Raw genomic sequence first — 25,917 nt, forward strand, 5'->3', positions numbered from 1 at the left:
CTGCCATCCATGGTGGGTAGACCCAGTGTGACGCCTCTGCTCCAGTTCCAGCCCCAGAAATTCCAGAAAAGGCTGAATGTTTTCCTGGTGCCCCGGGCCTGGTGAGGAAGCCCACAGCCCCCCACACTTCACAGTTGCACCCCCACATACTCTGTGTCTGTGGGTCTCTCCCTCCCTGGGAATGGCTCTGAGATGGGGGAAGTTTGGGCACTGAGCCAGCTTTGGGAGATGTTTGTGTAATGGTTGTTGGTGGCCCAGTGAGAGAGAGGGGGACTGACCGAGGGAGTGGGGCCCATGGATGGACTGGGGGCAGTAAGACCTTGTTCTGACAGACACTAGGCTGGTTAGAATTAATAGTGTAATCCATTAGGTGCATCTGCCCACTGCAGTCTGAGCTTCTGTCGGGGCATTGTGGGTCAGGGAGTAGGGTCATCTGTGTAAACTGTGGGGCCCATGCAGAATGAAAACGCGAGCACTTTGTTGAATGATGAAGAATTTCAAGACAACAGCAGCATGAAGCATGGGGCCCTTCTAGAACAGGGCCCTGGGCTACTGCATGGAGCCCATGCCCACAAAGCCAGCCCTGCAGGGAAGACTGGGCTTCTGTTCTCCAGGGGTTGTTAGAAAGGGACAGATAAGCTTTCCAGAAACATTTCAGATACGATGACATTGATCAACAATAAGGATCACAAGGAGCAAATACTATGAACTAGACTCCAGGCTAAGCACTCTATATAAGCTGTTTAATATGACAATCTTAATTTCATTTCTAAAGAACAGGTCAGCTGAAGCTTAGAGCCACAAAGGGCTTGCCCAAGGCCACACCACGTTGTGGGTTTTTATTAGTGGCAGCTGGTGGCCAGTGGCTGTGCTTTCTCGACGACACACTCTTTGCAGGACAGAGAGTGGGTGGGATATAGTCTAGGGCAGATTTGACTTGTGGGAGGAGCAAAGCTCAAGAAGGCTTCCTGGGGGAGGCAGGGTTTGAGTTGGAGGGTGAATGAGTGGACTATGGAAAGGTAGGGCAGCTGGTGGGTCTTTCTGGGTTAGGGAGCAGGGAGCTGCAGAAGTAGAGGTGTGGAGGAAGGCAACCGGCTGGCATGGCAGGGGAGGAAAGGGAGCACGTGGGCTCCTGGTGGCCAGTCCCCCACAACCCCAGCTGAGCAGGGGCTGCCCCCTCTACCAGGGCCTGGAGATCATTGAGCAGCTGCAGAGGGAGCCGCGTAGCCTCCCGGCCTCCAAGCTGACCCACAAAGGGGAAGTCGAGATCCTGCGGGACGAGGACCAGACGCTGACCCTGGAGGACCTGGTGGTAAGTGGGAGCCTGACCTGGTGGTCGCCAGGCAGGGCCTGTGCCCACGGGCCCCAGCCCTCACCTCCCCAGCCGTGTGGCTGTGGGCAAGGCACCTGACTACGCTGAGGCCCAGGGTTTTCACTGTAAACCAGGGAACGTCGGTTGCTGCACACGGTCTGGGAGAGCATGGGGCGAGACAGCTGCCGGCACGGGGCCTGCCGACACCTTCTCAGTGCTGCTCCCCCGCCTTTTGGCTGAACCCCACGTGTGGAGTAGTGAGTCCCATCTCTGTAGTTCCCCCAACCTCAGGCACTCCGACCACATCCCAGGTTGGGAAGCAGGCGGGCCACGCTGTTTGAGGCAGTGACTTTAGGGAATGTTAAGGAGCAGAGGCTTACTCTGTTCTGCAGAAGGACTGAGGATGCTCCAGCAGGGAGCGGCGTGGAGTCCCGGCCGTCTGTACAGCGTGTCCTTGCTTCCCCTGGGGTCTGCCCGATCCTCGTGCACATCCTGCTCCTTCACCCCCTTGGCTCCTCCATCTTGCACTTGGCCCAGCAGGCTGGAGCAGCCCTCCAATCAGTGAATCCATCCAATCCATTGTCAGCCTCCTGCAGCCAATCGGAGCGCCTCCTTGGCTCACTTCAGTCACTCCCAGGAGAAGGCTGCTTTGGCTTTGGTTGGGTGTTCCATGGATTGGATGTTCACCCTGGTCTAATCAGTTGTGTGTCCAGGATAGGGGAGTGTCGGGCAGGTCCCTTGAGCCATGTTTCCTGGGGAAACGGCAGTGGCCATGACCAACAGAAATCCCTACTCTTCTGCACCAGTATCCAAGCCAACAACCAGAATTGCTGGTGTTGCAAAGAAGAGCCCTAAGGGGGTGTGGCTGCTCCCTAACCCAAACCAATCTGCATTCCCTGAGAAAGTTGAATGCAAATGTAGGGGGAGGAGCCAGAGACAGATGGGTCGAGAGAGTGGTTGGAGAGTAGAGGAGGGGAAGATGACACAGAATAGCAGTCCCTCTGGTTGAACACCTACTATGTGCCCCTTTTACAAGTAGTGCCTCATTCAGACCTCACAATGAGTGAGATGGGTGAGGCACCTCACACCCAAGGTTGCTTAGTTGGCAGTGGGGGAGACTGGCACCTAGGCTGTCTGACTCCTAAGCTTGAGCCTTGTCCACTGCTCTAGAGGTGGTTTTAAGGCAAAAGTAAGTTTCAAGATCTTTTCAAATCTTCCTAAAGAAATGTTTGCTCTGTGTTTAAAGCTGGTTCTATTGTAAGGTAGAAGGCTCATTTAGCAACGGGCATCAGGACTTGAAAAATGTTCATTCTCCCCGATTCTGTCATCTGCTTATGAACTCATCCTAAGGAGGTAAATTGAAAGTTTAGGAAAATACTTTCTGCTCAAGGATGTCCTCAGTGTTATTTGTACTAGTGAAAGCCTGGGCATGACCCAGTTGTCACTCAGCAGTGCAACAATGGTGATGCGCACACTCCAGTCCACCCCATGAGTGCTGTGTCTCTAGGGACCGTGTAACATGGTAGATGCCTCTGCTGTGGTTCATGGACAGAAAAGACAAGCTTGCATGTATGATCCCAGCTCCTTTTTTTTTTTTTTAAGTTATTTATTTATGTATTTAGCTGTGTCAGGTCTTAGGATCCCTTAGAAGATCCTAGGGATCTTCATTACGGCCTGCCGGCTTCTCTAGTTGTGGTGTGCGGGCTTACTTGCCCTGTGTCATGTAGGATCTTAGTTCCCCGCCTAGGGATCAGACCTACATCCCCTGCAGTGGAAGGCAGATTGTTACCCACTGGACCACCAGGGAAATCCCCCAGCTCTTTTAGCAAAAGGATTCCTGAAACTCTGGGTATAGATAAACTATTATAAAGGAATACCCAAAATATCAGCAGTTGCTTCTGAGTGGTGAGACAAAGAATGATTTTTTGTTTTTTTATTTTCAAATTCTCTGTGTTTTCTAAATTTTTTGTAATAAGTTCATGGTACTTTTGTAATTGAAGAATTATGCTGACGCTGTCTGGGACTTGCTGGCTAGCATCCGCCCAGCTGAGGCCAAGGTAACCACCTAGCCGTGAGAACCACCCCTCCTCCTAGCACCGCCCCCCCCCAGCCCTGAGCTCTGTCTTGCTCCAGCTCTGGAGCAGAGGCCTGGTTTACAATATCTGGGTCCAGTTCCCCCTGTGACTGCAGAACTACTGTGTGACCCTAGGCAAGTCCCTCTGTTTCTACCTCTGGAAAATGGGGACACTCTTCCTTACTTGGCTCTCAGAGATTCAGATGAGACCAGGGGTGTTTATTTAGAAACACAAAACCACATCGCTGAGGCCTCCATATAACAGGAGGCCTCCTGACTCCCCAGCCGCCTCCCCAGCCCACCTCCTCTCTCCTCTTGTGCCTCCCAGGGACCCATGGTGTCCATAGACGGCGGCCCCCGGGCCCTGCCCGCCACATCGAGGGACAGCATGGAGCAGCACCAGCACCACTTCCTAGACCCCAGCTGCCGCATCTGCACGGGTCGGGGGAGACACGGGAGGGGCGCAGGGGCGGCGGGCAGGCCTGGACTGGGCGTGGGCTTCAGCAGCGACACGGATTCATGACTTGGGGCGATGGTGGCAGGGTGTCCCAGGTCACCTCGAAAAGGACCTTGTTCAAACCCAGTTTGTAATGCCCTAGGCTGGCTTCAGCCTAGCTCCTGGCCTCCATTTCAGCTCTTGCCTCTGCTCTTTGCAGACTGGAAGCCCTCGTGTGAGCGGCCAAGCTCACTCAAAGCTGCAAGGAGGATGCGGAACCATGCTTTCCAGAGAGCCACAAGCCAAGTTCCTGTGTCCTTTCCAGATATGCCCCAAAACAAGGAGAAGCCTCTAGCAACGTGCAAGGACAGGTGTGGGGAAGTGGGCAAGGAGGTGGGCAACCCAGCAGGGTGGGTAGGCGAGGCACCCACTGGGGCTGCAGACAAAACCTGGGCTTTTTCATATGGCCTTAGGCAAATCTTGCCCCTTGTGTGGGCCTCACTTTGCCCATCTGTGCAATGGAACTAATCACCCCCGCCTGCTGGTCTCCGCCTTGTAAGGCCTTACTTGGACCAGTGTTCCAGCACCCACTGGAGTCACAAGACCTTCTCTGAAAACTAAGGAGCTGCTGGGGAAGCCCTGATGACCTGTTCTGCCTGGCCCTGTCTCTCTCTCCCTCCTAGGCTCCAGATGCCTGCTGGGCCCACAAAGGCCCTGCCCACCCAGCTGCCCTGGGAGGGGTCTTTGGACATGTTCTGCATCAAGCGGTTCCGGGTCAGGGCCCAGCTGGTCTCGGGACACAGCTGTCGCCTCATCCAGGTGCTCCTGCCCTGCTCTTCAGGGACTTCTTCGCACATTAACCAGCCCCCTCAGCTACACACACCGCCGTTCATTGATTGACACACTCATCATTCTTAAATCATTGGCACCCTCTCTGTGCTTGGCCCCGTGCTAGGCATAGGGGCAAATGAGATGCCAGCCTCACTTCACGCATGGGCAAAGGACTCCTTGTAACCCAAAGCATAAAGCAGGAAGGACCCAGGACGAGGTCTGGTGTTGCCTGGTTCAGAGGAAACCAGGAGTGAGCGAGTGATCAGCTAAAACATTGGATGAGGGGTTCGAGGAGGGAGTGAGGGGTTTCTGAGAAGTTGCAGATTGGCCAGGACAGGCTGTAGGCCTCCAGGAGTAATTAGGGCCCCAACAACCATGGGGGGCCCTGATCAACTGCCTGCCCGTCCTCTTGGCCACAGGCCATGACTTCCAGATAGCTGGTCCTGAGTCTGCCCTAAATGGGTGGGAAGCTGGGAGGCTGACTGGCCGTCCTACCTGCCTACAGGCCCTGCCCCAGGTGATCCGCTCGGCAAGCTGCATCGCCCCTGACGCTGTCTGGGACTTTCTGGCCAGCATCTGTCCAGCTGAGGCCAAGGTAACCACCCATCCGTAAGAACCACCTCTCCTCCTAGCACTGTCCCCCCAGCCCTGAGCTTTCTTTTGCTCCAACTCTGGAGCAGAGACCTGGTTTAAGATATCCGGGTCCAGTTCCCCCCCAGTGACTTAAGACCTCCTGTATGACCCTGGGCAAGTCCCTCTGTTCCCACCTCTGAAAAATGGGGACACTCTTGCTCACACGGCTCTCAGAGGTTCAGATGAGACCAGGGGTGTTCACAGGAGCAAAGCATGACTGTTGCTAAACCTGCTCTCCTTCCTGCAACCACAGGACATCTGCGTGGTCAGACTGTGCCCACAGAGCTCTCGGGACACCCAGAACTGCCACCTGCTCTACTCCTACCTCAACAACAAGCAGTGCCACGGCTTAGCAGCCATGGAACAGGCGAGGGTGGTCCTGCTGCCCCTGCCTGCCTTCCAGCCCCTGCCCTCCAGGCTGCGCCCTCTTGGAGGTCCAGGTGAGTGCCCGAGGCCTGTCCCACACCCCGCCTCCCCTCACTGGGTGACCAGACGGGCATTGCTGACATAGTCACCCCATTTCTGTGGAGGCAGGCACGCCTCAGCAGGGAATTCCCGAGACAGGCACGTGTGAGAACAGACTGGTATACCGCCTAGTGTGTGCCAGACAGCGTTCTGAAAGCCGTACTTAAATATTAAGTCAGTCCTCAACATTACTCTATCAGAATGGTAGTTAGTTTCTTCATTTCACAGATGAGGAAACTGAGGTAGGGAGAAAGCAAGTGACTTGTCTAGAGTCACAGAGTCAGTCAGTAGCAGAAACTGGGCTCCTAGCCACCACTTAGCCAGTGAGAAACTCACTGGCCAGTCAGGTTTGACTCAAACATGGCAGAGCAGAGGCAGGAACCAGAAATAATTGGCTGAAAGCCAGGCCTAAATAAAAGAGAAAGGAGGGATGTTCTTACCACTGCTGTCCTGGGCCAGGCTTGGCTTTTGTGCATGGGTAGCTTCCAGGGCGTGGCTCCAGGAAAGCATGGTTGGGGGCAGGGGTGGGGTGGTATCAAGGAGTGGGGTGTGCCTATTCCTGAGCAGAGGGTTTGATGTTTCTGGGCTGCCTGATCTGGGGACTCTATGGTAGAATCACAGTCTGGAGATCAAACTATCCATGCATCATTCTCAGCCAGTGAACCCGTTCTCACACCATGAGAGCATCTTAAAGCTGCATACTTACTTTTCTCAGCCCCTCATGGGCCCCATCTTACTGCTGGAAAGCTCTCTTGGGATCTGAGCTGTAGACCTCTTGGCCACAGACAGAATGCAGTTTCTGGGGGCTGTGAGTTCTCTCTGTCCAAGCCTTTGGTCTCTTTCCCCCATCTTTCTCCAGGCCTGGAAGCCACTCACTCAAGCCTGTTGCTGGCTCTGCTGCTCCCGCAATCAGGGCTTCCGGCCATGGCAGGATCTGGTGCCTTGAGGGGGAAGGTTCGCAAAATGGTCTCCTTCAACCGAAAAGTGGAGATGAGATGCTACCAGCCAGAGGACAAGGGACCACATGTGGCCCTGAAGGGCTCCCCTCCCCCAGGGGGTGCCATGCAGCAGAGCCAGGGCAAAGACAGCCTGGCTCCAAGGGGAATTTGTGCTTGGCAGAGACCACCCAGAGGCAGGGGGAGTCTGTGGGGAGAGCCTAAGACCCGGCAGGGTCCTGGGCGAGGGCTGTGGCCTCCAAAACCAGGCTGGTGCCAGTCTTGGCATCCCTATTCAGCATCACCAGTTGGCCATGACCAACACCGCCACAGGGCTTCCTGTCCCAACCAAGCCCTGCTCCAGCATCTCAAATCCCTGGTGGCCATGACCCAGCAGCTCCAAGCCTCACTGATGTCCCCAGGACAGGAGGAACTTTCCCAACCACCTGTTCAGCCTCCCACAGTCCCTGGGACTCAGGGCCTTCTCTGCCAGCCCCCTGCAGCTCCAGAGCCCACTGGCTCAGCCCTGGACTCCTCTTTGGGCCCTACAGATGGAGCTGGCACTGATAGTCCCCTTCCTGGAGAGACCTGACCCTCATTACTCATAGAAGAGGGGTTTGAATTCCCCCACCAGTGTTGAACTCTTAAGTGTTCCAGGGAGAGCAACAGGGACATAGGAAGGGGAGAGTTAGCTGTTTACATTTGCTGTTCTGCTATTTGCTTGGTGTTGATTTTTGGTTTAATAAAGAATTTGGCAAAGTTGAGACTGCATCTGCTGGCTGGACAGGAGGGACCCTGGGACTGGCCCTGTGTGGGTTGGGGTGGGTGTATCTGGAAGATTCTGTGCCCAAGTATGGCAGAGCTAAAGTGCTAGGGATGGAGGGGCGGGGCAGCTTTGAGTATCTGAGGTCCTGGGCCATCACTGTGCCCCAGGGTTCACCTGTTGCCATGGTGGGCTCTGGAAACATTTTAATGAGTATTTTGAACTGGATGGAAGAAGTAGTGATGAGAGAGAGGGCAGCTCTAGGTTGTGGGGAGAGAAAGAAATGAGGTTTTTTGAAAGGGCATAGACCCTTAAAGATTGTTAGGGAGAGAAGGAGAGCAAGTTGCAGGGGTTTTTAAATTTTTCAGTTACCAAGGTTTTTCCCTTTGATGGTTGGAGGTTTCCACCATAATCCCCATGTCTCTGTTTCTGTGCATATCTGAGGGTCTCTGTGTGTCTAGTGCCGTGGGCATGTGTGTGCGTCTGATTCTATGTCTATCTGTGGGTCTCTGATGTCTCTTCTTTGTTCCTCTTGCCAGCCCCCAGGGACTGATACTGGAGACAAGCCAAGGGTCTTGGCTTGGGAGGTGGACTCTCAGGGTGGGTTTGGAGGCTGCTGTTAGGGTGGGATGGTGCTGCTTTGTTTGGGGGCTGGGGTGAGCTCTTAACAGCAGCTGCAATTGTAAGGTATCTGAGTGTGTGTGCACCTCCAGAGAGCTGCATGGGCTCTAACTGCCTCCTGGCTGCCTAACTCAGGGCCCAGAAGCAGGGCTAGCATTGGAGGAGAGAACTTGCGGCAGGACGCCAGCCTTACCCACCACCCGCTGCTTCGGCTTGAAGGGTTGTACCACTTCCCACCGGTTCTCGAAGTCTACCTACGTCGCCCTGGGCTGGGAACACTGGGACAGTAGTTGGGGGTGTACCACTTCTCTGCCCCACGAACTCTGCTGCTGCCCTACTCGCGATCGACAGCAGAGGGGGCCCTAGACCTTGGGATGGAGGTCGGGGCTGGCAGGACTGGAGGCCCAGCTGGGGGCGGGACGAAGTGTGGGAATTTCGCGGTAGGGATTGGAAGCACGTGCGGGGGTGGGGTGGGACAGAGTGGGAACTGGATTGATGAAAGGGGGAGGGGGCAGGGTTCCGAGGGCCTTGTCGGGGCCTCCGTCTTGTATGCAAATTACGCAAATTACCATGCAACCTGCGGCTGGATGCTGACTCGGCAGCAACTTGGGCCATTATTTTAACACAAGGCAGTAAGGGGACGGCTGTGAGCCCCCTCTCAAGGCCCAGGGCTTCCTCCCAGGAAGGTAGGAGAGCGTTTGCTGCTTTTCCAAGCACTCAAGGAAGAAGCAGCTCCGTACTCTGGACTGAAACTTCCTTTCGGAGCGTCAGTTTTCCCTTCTGTAAATGGGAGTGATAATGCGGCCCTCTGGCACCTTGCGCCGCGGAGAGGACTATAGGTGATCCCGTAAATCCTCAGGCTGCCTGGAGGTCTGGACAGCATAACCTTCACCCACCTTTTGGCCGAAGTCCACAGCCCCTTGCTTTTTATTTGGCAGAGATGGCCAGAAGCGCGGGTTAGGCGAGCAGTTACTAGGGGGCGTGGCCGGAGGTTGCTGGGCTCGGGGTTGCCAAGCAACGCTGGGCGGGGCTCACGTTGCTAGGCCGGAGTAGGAGTCTCCGCCGCGGACCTGAAGAGCCCCCACAGCTCTCCTCGGTTTTAGCAGAGGACGGCCGAAGGCCGTGCTCTCCCGAGATTTTCTCTGGGCTTCTGTTTCCCCCAGGCAGAACGCCTTTTCTGAGGGTCCTTCCGGTCACACCCTCTGAGACTCCGCGAACCTCTGGGCCCTGGAGCGAGGAACCCTGGGTCTTTGTGAACGTGTCTACGCGTTTGCTTGTGCAGTAGAGGGAACGGGGGTGGGGGTGGAGGGGTCGCTTTTGGGTTTCTATAGCAACCGCTCCAGTGTCACCCCATTGCTCCCGAAGATTTGAGCGGTTGCTTGTGCAAATTTATATGTATCTGCATGTCATTAACATAGAGGCGGAGTCGGAACTTGTTTGGGCAACAATCCCTGGACAGTTACATTTGCTCTTCCCTCATCTCGCCGCACGGGCACGTGGGCTGCGCATGCGTGAGTGTTTTGCTTATTAACGTTCCCAGGTTTGGGGTAGGTGGGTGAACTGTAATAGTGACCACCGCTTCCTGGGTCCCTCAGTCACCTCATGGAGCTATTTGAGTGAATCTGTCCAAGTACCCTTGACCAAAGACCCAGTCCCACCAGGCAATGCCAGGTCTGGTCGGAATCCCAATCCTGCCATTTCCTGTCTGTGTGGCCTTGGGCAAGTTTAGTTGCCCTCTCTATGGCTCAGTGTCCTTCTCTGTGAATGGGAATACTAATCCCTAACTCAACAGTTATGTGAGGGTTCAATGAGATATCACTTTTAGGTACACCCCTTGCTGCTTCTGGCATACAGTAGGCCCTCCGTGATAGCGCTCTCCTCCCCTGCATGGAGCCCAGCTCCTCTCAGGCCCCAACCAAAGCAAACTGACTTCTTTGCAGCTCATGTCGTGAAAACAAAACACCAGGAAGAACTTCCAGACGTCAAAGCAGCCTGGATTTGAGGCACAGGGTGAGGAGTATCGTTTGCCTTTTTGTCCTTCTTGGAGGCTGGAGGCCAGATTGATAAAACATGGACACGCTGCCCATCACCACCATTACCACACACACCCTTACACCCTTCTCTATCTCAGTGGCCCACTGTTTCAAGAAACCTTACACTTCTGTCTCAAAGCAGCAGCAGCGAAGTTGAGAGTTTTGAGAACCAGATGAGCTTTTAAGGGGACCAAGCGAGTATTCTCCAGGACTGTGACGTCTGGGATGGAGCAGGATCTAGCAGGAGGCTGCGGCCAGAAACTTTGCTTGAAGAGCCACGTAGCTGCGCCTTTTCCGGAGAGGACTGGGGGACCCTGGGGCCACTTCTTTGCCTTTTATGTCCTTAGTGTCCCCATTTGGGGACAATTATGAACAACTGGGACTCCTCTGCTGTGACTTGGGGCAAAGGGAGGCAGAAGTCAGCTCAGTATGGAGAACCCTCTCTCTGCTGCAGCTGTGTAGCCGTGCCAGGCAGGAAGTGAGTTCCCTGTTGGGGCTGTGAAAGCAGAAGCTGAGAGGGATCCTTGGAGCATGGCTGGGATAGAGCAACAGATCTGGAAGTTCTTGTTCTAACTTGGACTCTGTTCTAGTTGTTCATTTGTCCAGTTGTGTCCGACTCTTTGTGACCCCATGGACTGCAGCACACCAAGCTTCCCTGCCTTTCACAATCTCCCAGAGTTTACTCAAACTCATGTCCATTGAGTCAATGATACCATCCAACCATCTCATCCTCTGTCATCCCCTTCTCCTCCTGCCTTCAGTCTTTCCCAGCATCAGCGTCTTTTCTAATGAGTCGGCTCTTTGCATCAGGTGGCCAAAGTGTTGGAGCTTCAGCTTCAGCATCAGTCCTTCCAATGAATATTCAGGGTTGGTTTCCTTTAGGTTGACTGGTTTGATCTCCTTGCTGTCCAAGGGACTCTCAAGAGGTTTCTCCAGCACCACAATTCGAAAGCATTGTTGCAGATGGGAGAAAAAATGGAAGTCTGTCATTGTTTCCATTTTTTGTTCCATCTATAATTGTTCCAGAGAGCCTCTTAAAAAACTGGAAAGTCCTCCTGAGTCCAGTGTCACCTTTCTGCTCTGGAAGACGCTCCCTCTTGTCCTCCTCTCTCTCTATGTAACCTTAACAGCCAGGGTCAGAGAGGTGGCAAAGCAGGTGTTAAAGGAGAAGAGTCAGTTCTACTGTGTTGATTTCTTAGTTCTCAGTTAAGTTCAGATAATTAAAATAAATGAGATTGGCTCCTATCCTAGGTGGCGGGTGGTTGTTGGTGATAAAGAGGGAGTGTAGAAGCTGGATTCTGCTTGGTTGGTTGGCTTCCTGGAGGAGGTGGAATTATGTTGGGGCCATACCCTGCAGTTGTCAGTCTGCTGTATGCAGGACTGCTGTCTGCCGGCGGATGGCAGTGGGCCAACTCCTTCCCTAGAAGCCACCTGTGCTCCACAGGTAAGGGTTCTAGGGACAGGCTGAGAGCCTGGCAGTGCCCAGTTGGCCTGCTTGTGTCCCGCTCTGGGAGCCAATTAAGTCTTCATCCCTAGCTGCGCCGATGAACAGTTAATAAGGCGGCAAACACCTGCAGCTATGGAGGCGAATTAAGAGCAACAGTCGGCATAATACACAACCCGATAAGTGAGCAATTAACAACCGGAGAAAGATTAATAGAAGCAATTACGTCTTACTCGGAGCTCTGTAAATACGACTGTCAATGGCTGAGGGATTCAGTCCAGTCTCTCCTGGCCCCACCCCAGGCTGCAGCCTTTGCTGGAAGGGGAGCCAGCCCAGCCAGCTTGTGGATTCTGAACCACATAGTCATACGTAATCATGGAAAGTGTGCATATATGCAGATGTGCACATAGACATACATATACAAGTATGCTCACAGAGACAGTCCATAAAATGCACAGACACACACATTCCTTACTGTCACCCACACTCACATTCACATAAATGGGTACACGGAACTACATGTTGGTCCTGCCAGAAATATACACACAAGAAAATACCCACAGTGTCACAAACAGACACTTCCCTGTTTTAGACAGAGCTAGAGCCACACAGGGGCTTCCCTGGTGGCTCAGACAGTAAAGAATCTGCCTGCAGTGCAGGAGACCTGGGTTCAATCCCTGGGTTGGGAAGATCCCCTGGAGGAGGGCATGGCAACCCACTCCAGTATTCTTGCCTGGAGAATCCCCATGGACAGAGGAGCCTGGTGGGCTACAGTCCATGGGGTTGCAGAGAGTCAGACACGACTGAGCAACTTGAGCAGCACAGAGCGGCACAGACTACCAAACACACAGTGACACTCACATGTACAATTTGGGCATGTAGACACGCAACTCAGTACTCTCAGGATCCCAGATGCATATGGCATCTGCCTGCCTTTGATGTCCACCTTGCAAAGGGTCTTGCATTGTGAGTGAGAGCTATGGCCAGGCATTGGTCTGAGAGAACCGTAGTGAGGGTAGGAAGGGACTGAACATATGTGAACACATATGTAAGCATGTCTGTGTGCATGTACCTCTAAGCATGTATATCCTTGCAAGAGTGTGTTTTACCAGTGTATGTTTCTGTGTGTAAACGTACATGTGTCTGTACATCTAAGTGCCTGTATGGGTGTTGGCCTGTCGTGATGTGTGCACAGGTACATGTGTATGTGCTTGTCCAGCGGATCTGTGACTACACACGTGGGCTTCCAGTTCCTGTGTGATGCTGTGCCAGTGCCCAGGTCTGGGTAACTGTGTGACTGTTCCTCTGAGTGGCTTTATGTAAGTCCTGTCTCTGTGCTGGGGCGGATGAGGGAATTGTCTCTAGGATGCTTCCCGGGGAGCCTGCGAATTCTGATGATCCCGTGGTCTACCTCCAGGGGTTTGGGTTCAAGGACAGTCCAGCATCCTCTAGAACTCCTTGGTTTTCCTCCAAGGGACTTCCAGCCCCTGGAGTGGGACTCAGCACCGTTGGGCCTCACCCAGGTAGAAGGAGAGGAATGAGAACAGTTCCTAAAGAAATAGACTTGAAGGGTAATTTCTCCTGGTTGAAAGTCGAGCCAGGGTTTCCCTGAAACATTTCTCTCAAGGCCACAGCTCCAGTCCCCAAGGGGCTTTTCCCACTCCTGCCTCCACCTTGGAGCTTCTCATGGAAAGCCCCCAGACCTAAGACTCACACACTTAGCCTGCAGTCTGGGACATACTCCATCATGCACAAAAGCTCCCAGACTACAAGGATATGGTCATGCAGATTCACAAACCTAGATGGTCATGAATATAAACACATAAATCCTATTCATGTTCACACCCAGACCTAGCTGCCCACTCACCGTCTCCTGGCACACACAGAAAATCACACACTCGTGGGTACACACACCTGCACTCCCACATGCCCCCACTCCTGTCACCGTCTGAGATGAGTTCAGTGCCAAGCCCATGGGCCCAGAGGGTGGTCCTGAGACAGGTTCCCCCCTGCTTCTCCTAAGGTTAGCCTGGTTAGATGGCCCCAGGAGAGTTCTCCATCACTACTCACCCACCGGCTGACAGGCGGGAATGCTGAGGCCTGGCTTTGCCAGAGGGGGCACAGTGTAAAAAAGGAGGTAATGAGGCTCACCAACATCCCCCACCTCTCCACCGGAGACCTGGATAAAGCCTGCCCAGGGCCTCTCATTGTTGGGCAGGGATGAGCTTCTGAGCAGAGACACAGACACAGGGATTCACAGGGAACCATCCACACACACTCACACCTCCACAGGACACCAAAGGACCCAGGCACAGGCAGTGTCTGGCACCCCCACACCCCGGCAGAGGCGCCCCCTCACCAGGCGCCAAAGCCAGGGTTAACCTTGCAGAGTGTCTGGCTAGACCCCTCACTCCCCAGCAGCCACCCACCATCTAATGAAAGCAGACAGGAAACAGATCTGAGGGCCCCCGAAGCCAAAACATCCACATGTCAGTTTCTCCTTCTGTCAGTCAATCCAGCCTTCTGTTGGGCTTTTATTCATTCAGTCTCTGTTTTTCATTTGTTCGTGTGTTCACTCATTCATTTTCAACCAAGAAGGATGTTAAACAAATCATTACTTTCAGGCTAATGACCTGGCAGCCCTTCTGGCATCCTGGCTTCCTGGCCTGGGGGCACAGTAGCTGGGAAGGGAGCAAAGCGGGGACCCAGGGCTCTGAGGGAGAAAGGGGAGGAGTGGAAAGGGTACCCCATCCCCTACTTCTTCCTCAGACCCTCAAAGTGAAAGAAAAGGTGCTGCTTCTGCAGCTGGAAGGAAAAAACCAAGTCCCAGGATAATAGATGATAATAGCTAACACTTTCAGGCTCTTACTCTGTGCCAGGCACTGTTCTGAGTGCTTTCCATGAATTAACTCAGTTCATCCTCATAACAACTCTATGAGGCAGTTACTATTATTAACCCCACTTAGGCACACAGGGAGGTTAAGTAAATTCCTCAAGGTCAAACAGCTTGTCAGAGCCCCCCCAAGCATTTAGAGAGCCCAGGGCAGAGTATAAAAGGAGGCATCTAGCCATCCAATGGTTCCGCTTCTCTCTCACCCTGCTCCCTGCGGCAGCATGAGGGGCTTCATGTGCATGCCTGTTGATGCCCCAACACTTGAGTTCCTGCTTGCCATGGTCTTGGCAAAGAGCCACCCTTCTGAAACCCTTCAGCCTTGAGGAGAAAGGACGTGGGAAGAGACCACTACACCCTGGCAGCTGGCTTAGGGCTGTTTGGGGAAGGAGTTCCAGGACCCTAGGTTGGGGAAAGAGAAAAGTGAAAAAGTTGGCTTAAAGCGCAACATTCAGAAAACTAAGATCATAGCATCTGGTCCCATCACTTCACGGGAAATAGATGGGGAAACAGTGGAAACAGTGTCAGACTTTATTTTTGGGGGCTCCAAAATCACTGCAGATGGTGATTGTAGCCATGAAATTAAAAGATGCTTACTCCTTGGAAGGAAAGTTATGACCAACCTGGATAGCATATTCAAAAGCAGAGACATTACTTTGCCAAAAAAGGTCCGTCTAGTCCAGGCTATGGTTTTCCCAGTAGTCATGTATGGATGTAAGAGTTGGACTGTGAAGAAAGCTGAGCACTGAAGAATTGATGCTTTTGAACTGTGGTGTTGGAGAAGACTCTTGAGAGTCCCTTGGACTGCAAGGAGATCCAACCAGTCCATTCTAAAGGAGATCAGTCCTGGGTGTTCTTTGGAAGGACTGATGCTAAAGCTGAAACTCCAATACGAAGTTTCGCCACCTCATGCGAAGAGTTGACTCATTGGAAAAGACTCTGATGCTGGGAGGGATTGGGGGCAGGAGGAGAAGGGGACGACAGAGGATGAGATGGCTGGATGGCATCACCGACTCAATGGACATGAGTTTGAGTGAACTCTGAGAGTTGGTGATGGATAGGAAGGCCTGGCATGCTGCGATTCATGGGGTCACAAAGAGTCGGATACAACTGAGCTACTGAACTGAACTGAGGTTGGGGTATGGTCTCAAAGTGGGCTGGAGCTTCAGATGGGCACAACTGTGTGAGCCTGTGGACCTTTACTTTTTTCTTTTTTAGTATTTCTTTATTGAATTTATTTATTTGACTGTGCTGGGTCTTAATGTGGGCTTCCCTGGTGGCTCAAGGCAGAAGATTCAGGTTCAATCTCCCTGGCTCAGGAGGATCCTCTGGAGGAGGGCATGGCAATCCATTCAAGTATTCTTGCCAGGAGAATTCTGTGGACAGAGGAGCCTGGCAGGTTTACCATCCATAGCGTCCCAAAGAGTCGGACACAGCTGAAGCAACCGAGCAGGCAGGCACACACGGGTCTTAGTGTGGGGTGCAGGATCTTCAGTCTTCATTAAGCATGGAGGTACTTTTATTAGTTGCGCATACGGGAATTTTTTTTTAGTTGCAGTATGTGGAATCTTTAATTGTGATATGTGGGATCTAGTTCCCTGACCAGGGATCAAACCTGGGCCCTCTGCATTGGGAGCCCAGAGTCTTAGCCACTGGAGCACCAGGGAAGTCCTGAGCCTGTGGACATTTAAATTCTTCACCCTGTGCAGAAGAGGGCCTAAGTGGGGTCATCTAAAACGGGGGTTCAGAGCAAGGGCCCCGCTTGCCAAGGTCTGAAAATATGGGAGCTGGTAAACGACAGTCCCAGGCTATAATCCCAGGCTCTCTGGCTGGAGTCAGCTCTTTACAGACTGATGGGGGCCGAGGAGGGCAGGGGGCTGACAGGAGGGGCAGAGGTTGCTGAGTTCTACTTCCCCACCCTGACTCCCAACCCTGCCCTGATCAAATCCAGGCCCTTCCCACCATGGGAAGGCTGTGCCCAGCTCTGTCTGGGTGCTGGGGCTCTCAAGGGTGACTTGATTCTTAACCTTGTTATCCCTCCCACCCCATTCTCATTGACATCCCCGCCCCTCCTGCTGCAGGGATTAGGGAAGGAATGGAGGCTCTGGGATTGAATGGGTACCAGTACATCGACACATCCAGCTTCCTGCCTCTGTTTCCCTGGCCCCAGGATTCCTGCTGGTCTCCAGAGACTTTTTCACATAATTACCCAGGCTAGGAATTTCAATTTCTGGTGCCAGCCAGGTCCTTGTTATGCAAATATAGGCAAATGAGATGCAAACGGAGCAGTCCCAGATTAACAGAGAAATCCCCAGCAGCTGGAGGGGTCACCCTCACGTCGGCTCCTGGAGCGTCCCCAAGTTCCCCGCAGCCTGTCCCTGTCCACCTGGGTGTGTCTGGCCCCTCCAGTCCTTGCTGCCACTTTCGCGCCCCCTCCCCGCTGGAAACTATCTGCCCAGACCCGGGGAGGGTCTGGACAAGAGGGGACAACCGGGCCCGGGCCCTCCGCCACCATTCCTGCTGAGGTCTCTGCCTTCTCCCCATTTTTAAGAGACCCAGACAAGGATGGAGGTTAGGGTTGGGGTGGTGAGTGGGGCTGGGAGAAAGGGAGAACTCTGCTTTGCCCCTGCAGAAGAGAGAACTCGTGCACACATGCATACCCATGGACACGTGGAGTTGAGGGTGAGAATCACCCCTAAGATGTACACACATGTACACTATTCACACACAAGCCCCACATGCAGCACCACACAAATCTGGCCAAGCTCCCCACCTTTCTTCCTCCTGTGCTGTGCTCAGTCACTTCAGTCATGTCCGACTCTTTTCGACCCCATGGACTGTAGCCCACCAGGCTCCTCTGTCCATCGGATTTTCCTGACAAGAATACTGGAGTGGGTTGCCATGCCCTCCTCCAGGGGAATCTTCCTGACCCAGGGATCAAACCTGCGCATTCTTTACTGCCCCAGGGAAGTCTGTCTTTCTTCCCCCAGCACGCCATAAATTAAGCCATAGATGCCAACAGGCTGAGATAGGAGGGCAGGCTGTGTCTCCATCCTGGGACCTGAGGTTAGAGGCTGGGCTGGTGGAAGGACCTGGGGTCTGTGTGAAGACAGAAGGGAGTAGAAGATCCTGCCCAGGGCCTGTCCCTGGGGAAGAGGCTGGGGGTGTGTGAAAGTCTCCGCAGGAGCAATGCCCACTTGAACCCCCGGGGACAGGGTTGAGGCTGGTGTCTATACCCTCAGGCACTGCCTGGGGAAGCCTGGCCCGCTGGCTGGCCCAACCGGTCCAGGCCCAACTTCTAAAAATAAGAGTCGAGAATCTAAGCCCCTGGTTGGTTCTGCAGGAGCCTGTTGCCTTGGCAACCCCTTCTTAGAGGCCTCCCTCCCAGCTGCCCCGTTTGGCTGCTGGTCTCTCTGCCAGTCCCCTATGCTGGCCCCTCTGTCCTGTCCTTCTGGGGAGGAAGGAGGGGGTGTGGGGCTGGGGGCAGAAGCCCCTGGGGACTTGGGCTGAGCACAATAGCCTGAGTGTGCGACCTGTCTGGGGCTGACTGTGTTGGAGGCTGGCTGAGTGTGGGTGTGCGGCTGTGTGCGACAGGACCCGTGTCTGACAGCCTACGTCAGGCTGTGCCTCTGTGCGTCTCTTCTGCCTGTGCCTTGACTCTCGGAGTCCCTGTGGACGACTGTGCGCTGTCTGTGGATCCTGGTCCACGTGCGGCCGTGTGTACCTGTCGGAGGGAAGGCCTAGCCTTGGCCTTTCTGTGCCTGCCCCTGCCCACGGCTTCCCTCCACGTGGATTTCCCCGTACCCCTGCCCACCCCTGCTTTCTGGTGCAGCAGACCGGGAGCCCACACATGCAGGGGGCCCCAGCGTGAACCAGAGGTCAGGTGGTGAGTGGACCAAGGTCAGCTTCTCCCAGGGTTTGCAGCCAGATATGAATGAGCGCCGAATCTGCTCCTTTGGGAGAATGGGGGGGAAAGCCACTCCTGAAGCCATGCGATCTAAATCTGAGTGCATGCACGTGTGTGCTAGAGCCGCTGTCAGAGGCAGCACCTCCCCTCCCCCACCCCGCCTCCCCTCTCCAATTAATCACCGAGTCCTGTCAAATCTCCTCATAATCACTGCTCCAGCCCGCCCTTCCTCTCTTCTTCTCTGTCACTACCGCCCAGCCCAGGCCAACCCCCTCTCTCACCCAGATGATGTAACAGACTCCTAACGGCTCTCCCGGGCTCCTAGATTTCCATATCTTGCCTCCCCGTATCTCCCACGCCCCATGCTGTGGCCATGATGGTGATCTTTGTAAAACATAACTTGGGTTCTGTTATGTTACACGACACCCGCGTCCCCTCCCCACCACCTCCCCGCAGAGGAACATCCACTTTATTCTCAGGGCAAAGTGCCAGCTCCTCAAGCTACTCAAGGTCTCCGCTCACTGACTGGGCTTACCTGTTGCCCCTTCACTCAGCTCCGCAAACTACGAAGAGTTTCCAGGAGAGGTCAGGATCTGTCTTGCCTCTGTGCCTTGTACATAATGTTTCCTAGCCTAGGACCAATCCTTTGGATAAACATATGCACATGAGACTCAGCATAGGCATCACCTCCAGCAGGAAGCCCTCCCGGACTGGCCAAGCTGTGTTCTCATGACATCCTGAGCTGCCTAGCCCCCGAACTCCACCACCACACATGCTACATATGTTTCTAATGACTTTCCCCAAAAAATCTTGTAAAAGATTTAGAAGAAACACAAAAGTATTAATTGAAACAAAAAGTCACTGATAATCCTCTCAGACTTAACTAATTTCTTCCAGACTTCTTTAAGTGAATTGATTAAATATTTTTGTTATAAAGTTAAGAATATCCTATATGTATAGATTCTTTTCCTGCTTTGTTTCACTTATCATTATATAATGAACCTTTCCCCAGGTTATTAAAAGTTCTTTAAGAACATGACTTTTATTGTTTGCCTAATATTCTTTTATATATGGATATATTGTATTTTATTTAACCAGCCCTCTATTGCTAGACATTTATGGTGGTTGTGATTTTTTATAGCTACAAATAATGGTAATAAGCATCCTTCTGCATGGTTCTTTTTCAGCATCTTTGGTAATTTCTTGGATTGAGTTCCTAAGAGTAGATTAAGAGGGTCAAGGGGTCTGTCTGTTTTAAAAGCTCCTGACACCACAGTGCAATGGCCTTCACCCTTCCATTGGGAGTCTGAGAATGATCCAGATTTCAGTTCTCATCAACACTGATGCTATCTTTGAAAAAAAAAAACTATTAATTTCAATAGGTAAAATTGCATTGTATTGTTTTAGTTTGCATGTCTTTGATTACTGGTGAGGATAAAGCTTTTGTATCTCCTCTTTTGTGTCATGCACAGATCATGCTGAGCTATAATTATATTTTTACATCCTGCCTCTCCCTCACCAACCTTGGCTTCTGAGGGCAGAGCCTGTTTGGGTCCAATTCTCTGTATCGGGAGCAGGGACCGAGGAGGTATTCCCGGAGGGCTGGATGGATTTAATTGAAGACTGTCTTCAGCCTACGCTTTGACATTGGGCAGACCTGGAGTCAAGCTTAACTCAGAGGATTGAACTTGGGCAAATTACTTCGCCTCTCTGGGCCTCAGCTTCTGTGTATGATAAGTGGGTTTGAGTGAGGCTTCAATGTGAAGAAGCATGTGAAGAGGCGTATGAGCTGTTGTTCGAGTTCTGCTCGTGTTCACGTTCAGGCAGCTGAGGGACGAAGGAATGTGCGGAAGTGGCCAACTCTCCCCTCCCAGACACGAGATGGGGTCCCGATGCCTCTTGGTCCAGAGGCGGACAGGGAGCTAAGAGCCAAGGGTCCAGGTGGGCTGGGAAGGGCTGTGGCAGCAGTCAGGCCTAAGCTCCAGTTCAGTTGCTAGGGCATTTGTGTCCTTCTGTTAAGTCCCAGAGGGGAATGTTGGCACTGTTCCCATCTGGCAGGGTTTCTGTGTTGTGAGCTGTTACCCACACCATCGTGTGATATGGTTAAGTCACCGTCACCAGAGAGGGACAGCACCTCTGCCCTGGTGGCACAGCATCTCTTCCTGAGATTGGCCCCCTGCCGCAGGGAGTGTCTTAGAGACTAGCCCTCTCGCTGGGGACACCCTCACCCATTCTGGCTCAGGACGTGTTCCAAGACAGACACGCACAATTTCTCTGAACATTACCAGCCTAATGATACTGTCATTCGAAGTCTGGAAATGAGGAGAAATCGGCTTTTTCTCGGTAATTAACGTGAGTGATGGGCCTTGAGATGGTGTGGCAACCCCCTTTAAGTGAGAACCAAGCTCTTACGAAAGTCAGTCAGGTCATCCCTATGCCTCCAGGAAGCTCCACATATCCACCCCTGGCCTCTGTTTGGTCTCCCCTGGATGGGCCAAGGCCCCCCTACCCCTTCCCCTTTGCCATTTCTTTAGGGATCACTTTAGGGGCTGAGCCCTAATGGTCAGAAAGTTCCTCGTTGAGTCTTCCCACAGTCCTTCATGCTGCAGTTCAGTTTACTCTCCATTATCCTCCTGAGAGCTACCTTTATTTTGGGGGGAGTATCCTTGGCTTAGTAGAGGCTTTCTTTATCTTGTTTGTAGAAAGCAGAGGTAAAAACACTTGGATAAGAGTGGATTGAAATGAGGTACTCCAAGGTTTGCAGCAATGTTCCAGAAAAGAACCTGGAGGGATGGGGTAGGGCTTAGCTCTAGTCAAGAGAGTTGAAAGCTGACCCAGCTCTTCTGAGTGAAACATCACCAGATTCATGAATACTTCTCATAAATACTTCTCTGCCTCAGTTTCCCTGCCACCCTCAGGGGAAAATGTTTTTATCCCATCCCTTTGTCTTCTTTGTTCACTTTTGGTGCTGAGGAAGGACACACGGAGTAAATCAGCTCGAGGTCCTGCCCATGAACAGCTCCGAGTCCAGTGGGACAAGAGACGCTGATACTAACGCTCTGAAACAGATCTACAGTGTCACAGAAGAAGGAGGTTACAAAGGGAGCCCAGAAGAGAGAATGGAGGAATCTGGGAGGTAGAGGAGGGGGTCTGGAAGGAGGCATTTGATAACAAAGGAAGGGTGTTGGAAGAGCAATCCAGGTAGAAGGAATAGCGTGGTCAAAGGCTGGGAGGTGAGCCAGGAACCTGGGACGATCAGGAAATGGGTCCTAGATCCTGGGACACAGGGTGGGTGTAGATGCTGGAAGAAAGGGAAAGCTGGGAGGTTTCCAGGGGTCAGAGGGTACAAGGCAGTGAATGCTGAGATAGGGCGTTTGAACTTTATCCCAAGAGCACTGGGGAGCCATTGAGGGTTTAACCAAAGGAGATATGGTTGAATTTGTTCCTTAGGTTGATCATTTGGGGAAAATATGGACAGAGCATGCAGGACAGGACTAGCAGCTACTCTTACAGTGTCTGTGGTCCTGAATGAGGGCAGCGGGTTCCAGAGATATTAAGAGGGAAGATCAGATGGGACCCCACAGCACCTACAGGTGAGATGGGCGGTAGCTGGTGGTCCAAGGTCAGGAACCCAAATTGACTCTCAGCACAGTCTCCTCCTCCTCCCCCCCCATCCCCCAGGGGCTCCCTAGGCCCCCAGGAAAATGTTTCAGCTCCCCAGAATGGTGTTCCCAGTCTGGCCCTACCTACGTCTTAGAACTCAGCTCCTCCCACTGCCCTGTGCTCTGGCCCAAATAGTTTCTCCACTAGTCATGAGCTCACATCACCCATTCTAGCATCCAAGCCTTTGTTCATGTTAATTACTGTCCCCCTCCCCATGTCTTCCCTCCTCCCTGCCTCCCCAAATCTTCCCCACCTCCTCAGTGAAGGAGGCCTTGCCTGCCTCTGCTCCTGCCACCCCAACCCCCCTCCACACATCCCGCCTTGTCAGCCCACTTTCTCTCCTTTCCTCTATAACCTTCACTTAGCAAAGGTCTGAGCAAACCTCGTCCTCAGCACAAACAGTTGTTCAAAGATCTTTAAAGGAGAACTGTAGGCTTTGGCTTAGGTCAGGGAGGAGAGCCGGCTCCCACCCTGCAGGGGCTCTGAGGGGGCCAGGCCAGCAGAGCAGCCTCCTTTGCAGCTATCTTGACTCGGCCAATGGAGTTGTTGTTATTGCTCCAAATTAGGCACCAATTTGCCCGTGTAATTGTTGGCTAATTGGCATGAAATCCTAATGTAATTAGTTGGGCCCCTTATCGGGGAGCTTGGGGAGCCAGGGGCGGTGGGGGTGGGCCGCTGGAGCAGGGAGGGTCTAGAAGTCTGGGGAAATGTGTCTGAGGGAGGAGGCCCTGAGCTGCCGTTGGGGTTGAGACAAGCAAAGGTAGAGACTGCAGAATCTCACAGTGGAAAGAACCTTTGGAGAGCCCGGGACTTGCAGCCCATCTTACAGATGGGGAAACTGAGGACAGGGGGCAGGAGGAAACTCCTGGGAGCTGGTGGGAGAGCTGGACCATATATCTGGGTCAGCTGTCTACAGGGAGCATGGCTATGGCCTGACTGTGGGTCCTGATGGCATGACCCATGGCTGTCTGGCCTCTGTTTCCAAGTAAAGGTACCCCTTTGAGAGGGATGAAGGGAAAGGATAGAGGTTGTGGGTACCAGATCCCTTTTGAGTAGGAAATGCAGTAGGTAGAAGGCCTAGGAAGCATGTCAAATGGTTAAAATCGGAGGAGCGATGGGGGCAGAGAGGAGGCTCTGAGTCTCTCCCTGGGGAATGACTTTGGCATTGAGAGGAAAGATGGGGAGGCTAGAAAACTCAGCTTTTGTCCCCTCCTCACTTGCCGGCAGATACCCCCATATCCCACCCGAGGCTTTCTGCTTCTTCTGTCTCTGGAATGGGTCCGCAAAGGTGCCGGAGCCCGCTCATACCAGCTTATGAGGCCCCATTGTTAAGTGTTTAGGAATTTTGCCAACCAGTTTACTTGGTGTTGCTGGTTGAAATTGGCCATCATGGGAGGATTTACACCATGGAAATGGATAAACGCTACAAATCAAGACCACACCTCCCTACACCCTACTCAGAGCCAGTTGGACCGTTACCAGCAGACCACTGAATCCATCTGAAATGTGATGAAAGAGCCTCAGAGACGCTAATCATGTTAGGGCTCGAAGGTCTCTCCAGATCCCAATACAAGGGGAAACTGAGGCTCAGAAGCCACCAAGGAAGTCCATGGGCCACCAGACTCTCAGTCCACGCTCCCCTACACCCCAGGACTGATAACAGCAGAGGGGGCTGCAACGTTGCTTGAGGATTTGGCCTCCAGAGAGAGGAAGGAGACACTGGAAATGCAGGCTGGGTGTGATGGCCAGGAAGGGGGCAGAGTGAGCCAGGGGACCACAGCAAGTCATGTTTAAAGGGGCTTCTGTCAACAACCCAGCCTGTTTCCATAGTTTGGCCAGTGAGGAGAGGCTGTGGGCCCAGGCAGGATCAGGAGGAGGGGCGGCTAGCACCGGGACTGTTCTGAGGATGCCATTTTAGTCACATGGTCTCACCCCCACTCACCATCCCTAGCAGCCAGTCTCCCCCAGAATTGACTCTCACGCCCCAGGTTGCTCTTCATCCTCCTCCCTGAAATCTGTCCTTAATCTCTCCAACTGCATCAGCTCCCAAAGTTCCATTCTCTCTAATCCCTATCTTTACCCAAATCTCTCCTGTTTCCTGGTCACCATCCCCGGATGTCCTGAAGGCACCTCATTGCAGTGTGTCCAAAATAGAAATCATCGACTTCCCACGAGTCTTTCCCCATCTGAGTAAATGGCACGCTTCCCCTTAGGGCTTTTGCACTTGCAATTTCCCCTATTTGGACAGCTCTTCCTCCCACTATCCCTCACCTCCTTCAGGTCTCTGCTTGGATGTCACCTTCTCAGAGACACCTTACCCCAAATTGACCTCATGCACCTCTACCTCTCCTGCCTGCTCGCCCAACACTATCTTCCTTCTTTTTACTTATCAACACTCACATTCCATGTACTTATCCTTTTGTGTCTGGCTTTCCTCCTCCACTGGAAGGTCAGTTCCACATAAGCACAGCAGTTATGTGATCAGGTTCTAGAACTTCCTTGAGATCCTAGATTGCATCCGTTTCACTCTCTTAGTACCATACACTTTTAGTAAGCTCTCACTAAGTATTTGTTGAATGAATGAATGATTGAATGAGCCTCTAACCAGTCACCTTCTCCAATCCTGGCTCCTCAAATCCACCTTCCAGTTGGCCATTGTCATTCCTTAAACAAACTTGACTATGATTCTAAAACCTACCTCTAGTTTACCTTATAAGACCCTCAGTGATATATTTCCAGCTTAACCTCCAGTTTCACACATCCTTCCCCAAACAACTGCACGCACACGCACACACACACACACACACACGCGCATGCGCGCACAGAGCCTAGATACACTATTTGTGCCTGTGTATAGAGCTCCCTCAGCTCTTAGGTGGTCCTCTACTTTCTCTGACTCATTTACTGCTTTTCTTCCTTCAGTCCCTAGTCTTTCTGGAGCAGCCCCTTGGTGCCAGTCCCTTGCTGAGCCTTACTGGGAGGAGTCAGCCCCTACCCTCCTCAAAATTCTCCCATCTTTCCAGGAATGCTTGTGTACACATGCTCAGCCTTGTCCAACTCTTTGCAATCCCATAGACTGAAGCCCACCAGGCTCCTCTGTCCATGGGGTTTCCCAGGGAAGAATACTGGTGTGGGTTGCTATGTCCTCCTCTAGGGGTTTTTCCTGGTCCGGGGATCAGACCCGTTGTCTCCTGCATCTCCTGCACTGGCAGGCGGATTCTTTAGCACTTGAGCCACCTAAGAAAGAGGACCTGAAATCATATTCTCATCCCTAGTTCCTCTTTTATTGTCCTTTGGAGCCCCCTGTCCCCAGGCAGGCCCCTGGAGGGCCCTCAGAAGGAGGCAGCCCCTGGCTCTTGTCTGCTTCTGGCTATGGAATCACACATTATTAGAATGATCAGGAATAACTGGATTTGAGGTCTTTGTCCCCTCGCCGGCCTCCGGGAGGCAGGATGCAGGGTGAACCCTCCCTGTCAGGGCCCAACTTAGGGCCTAAGTGAGTAAAGGGAACAAGGAGTGATTCAGGCTACTTCTCTTCCCTAGGACTTCTGAACCTGGGCGCTCTTCACCCCACAGGGTGCGAAACCCAGGGAGAGCTGCGGTTCAAGGGAGTGAAATGTGCACACAAACTTGCCTGTATCTGGGACCTGACCTCTTAGCTGGGTTTCAGGGGCCTGTCTCACACTCCTGTCTGTGTCAGGCGTGTTAGCAACGTGTCCAGTGCCTTTGCATTAGGGTTGTGTGCGCCTGGCCTGTTGGGAGCCAGCCCCGCCTTGGTACCCGCCGTGGTCCTTCCTGCGCTCTAGCTTGAGCCTCAGGGCAGCCACAGGTCGGCGGCAGCTCAAGACTGATGAGCTGCCCCTACGCTCGCAGAAAAGCGCCAGCGTGAAACAGGCGCCTCTCCGTCCTT

At 53.0% G+C, this 25,917-nt stretch overlaps 1 protein-coding gene across 1 annotated transcript in view; it reads left to right on the forward strand.

Annotated features, from left to right (window-relative positions):
- Positions 1 to 7,450, forward strand: part of SPOCD1 (SPOC domain containing 1) — a 39,539-nt gene extending 32,089 nt beyond the window's left edge. The window contains exons 11-17 of the mRNA XM_024978949.1: positions 1,187 to 1,312; positions 3,715 to 3,826; positions 4,043 to 4,193; positions 4,506 to 4,641; positions 5,159 to 5,248; positions 5,540 to 5,726; positions 6,611 to 7,450. Of these exons, the coding sequence (XP_024834717.1) occupies positions 1,187 to 1,312; positions 3,715 to 3,826; positions 4,043 to 4,193; positions 4,506 to 4,641; positions 5,159 to 5,248; positions 5,540 to 5,726; positions 6,611 to 7,278 (1,470 nt within the window). The 3' untranslated portion in view covers positions 7,279 to 7,450. The remainder of the gene's footprint in view (positions 1 to 1,186; positions 1,313 to 3,714; positions 3,827 to 4,042; positions 4,194 to 4,505; positions 4,642 to 5,158; positions 5,249 to 5,539; positions 5,727 to 6,610) is intronic.
- The last annotated feature ends 18,467 nt before the right edge of the window (positions 7,451 to 25,917 follow it).

The sequence above is a fragment of the Bos taurus genome, chromosome 2, assembly GCF_002263795.3.
Source record: "Bos taurus isolate L1 Dominette 01449 registration number 42190680 breed Hereford chromosome 2, ARS-UCD2.0, whole genome shotgun sequence".
Taxonomy (NCBI): domain Eukaryota; kingdom Metazoa; phylum Chordata; class Mammalia; order Artiodactyla; family Bovidae; genus Bos; species Bos taurus.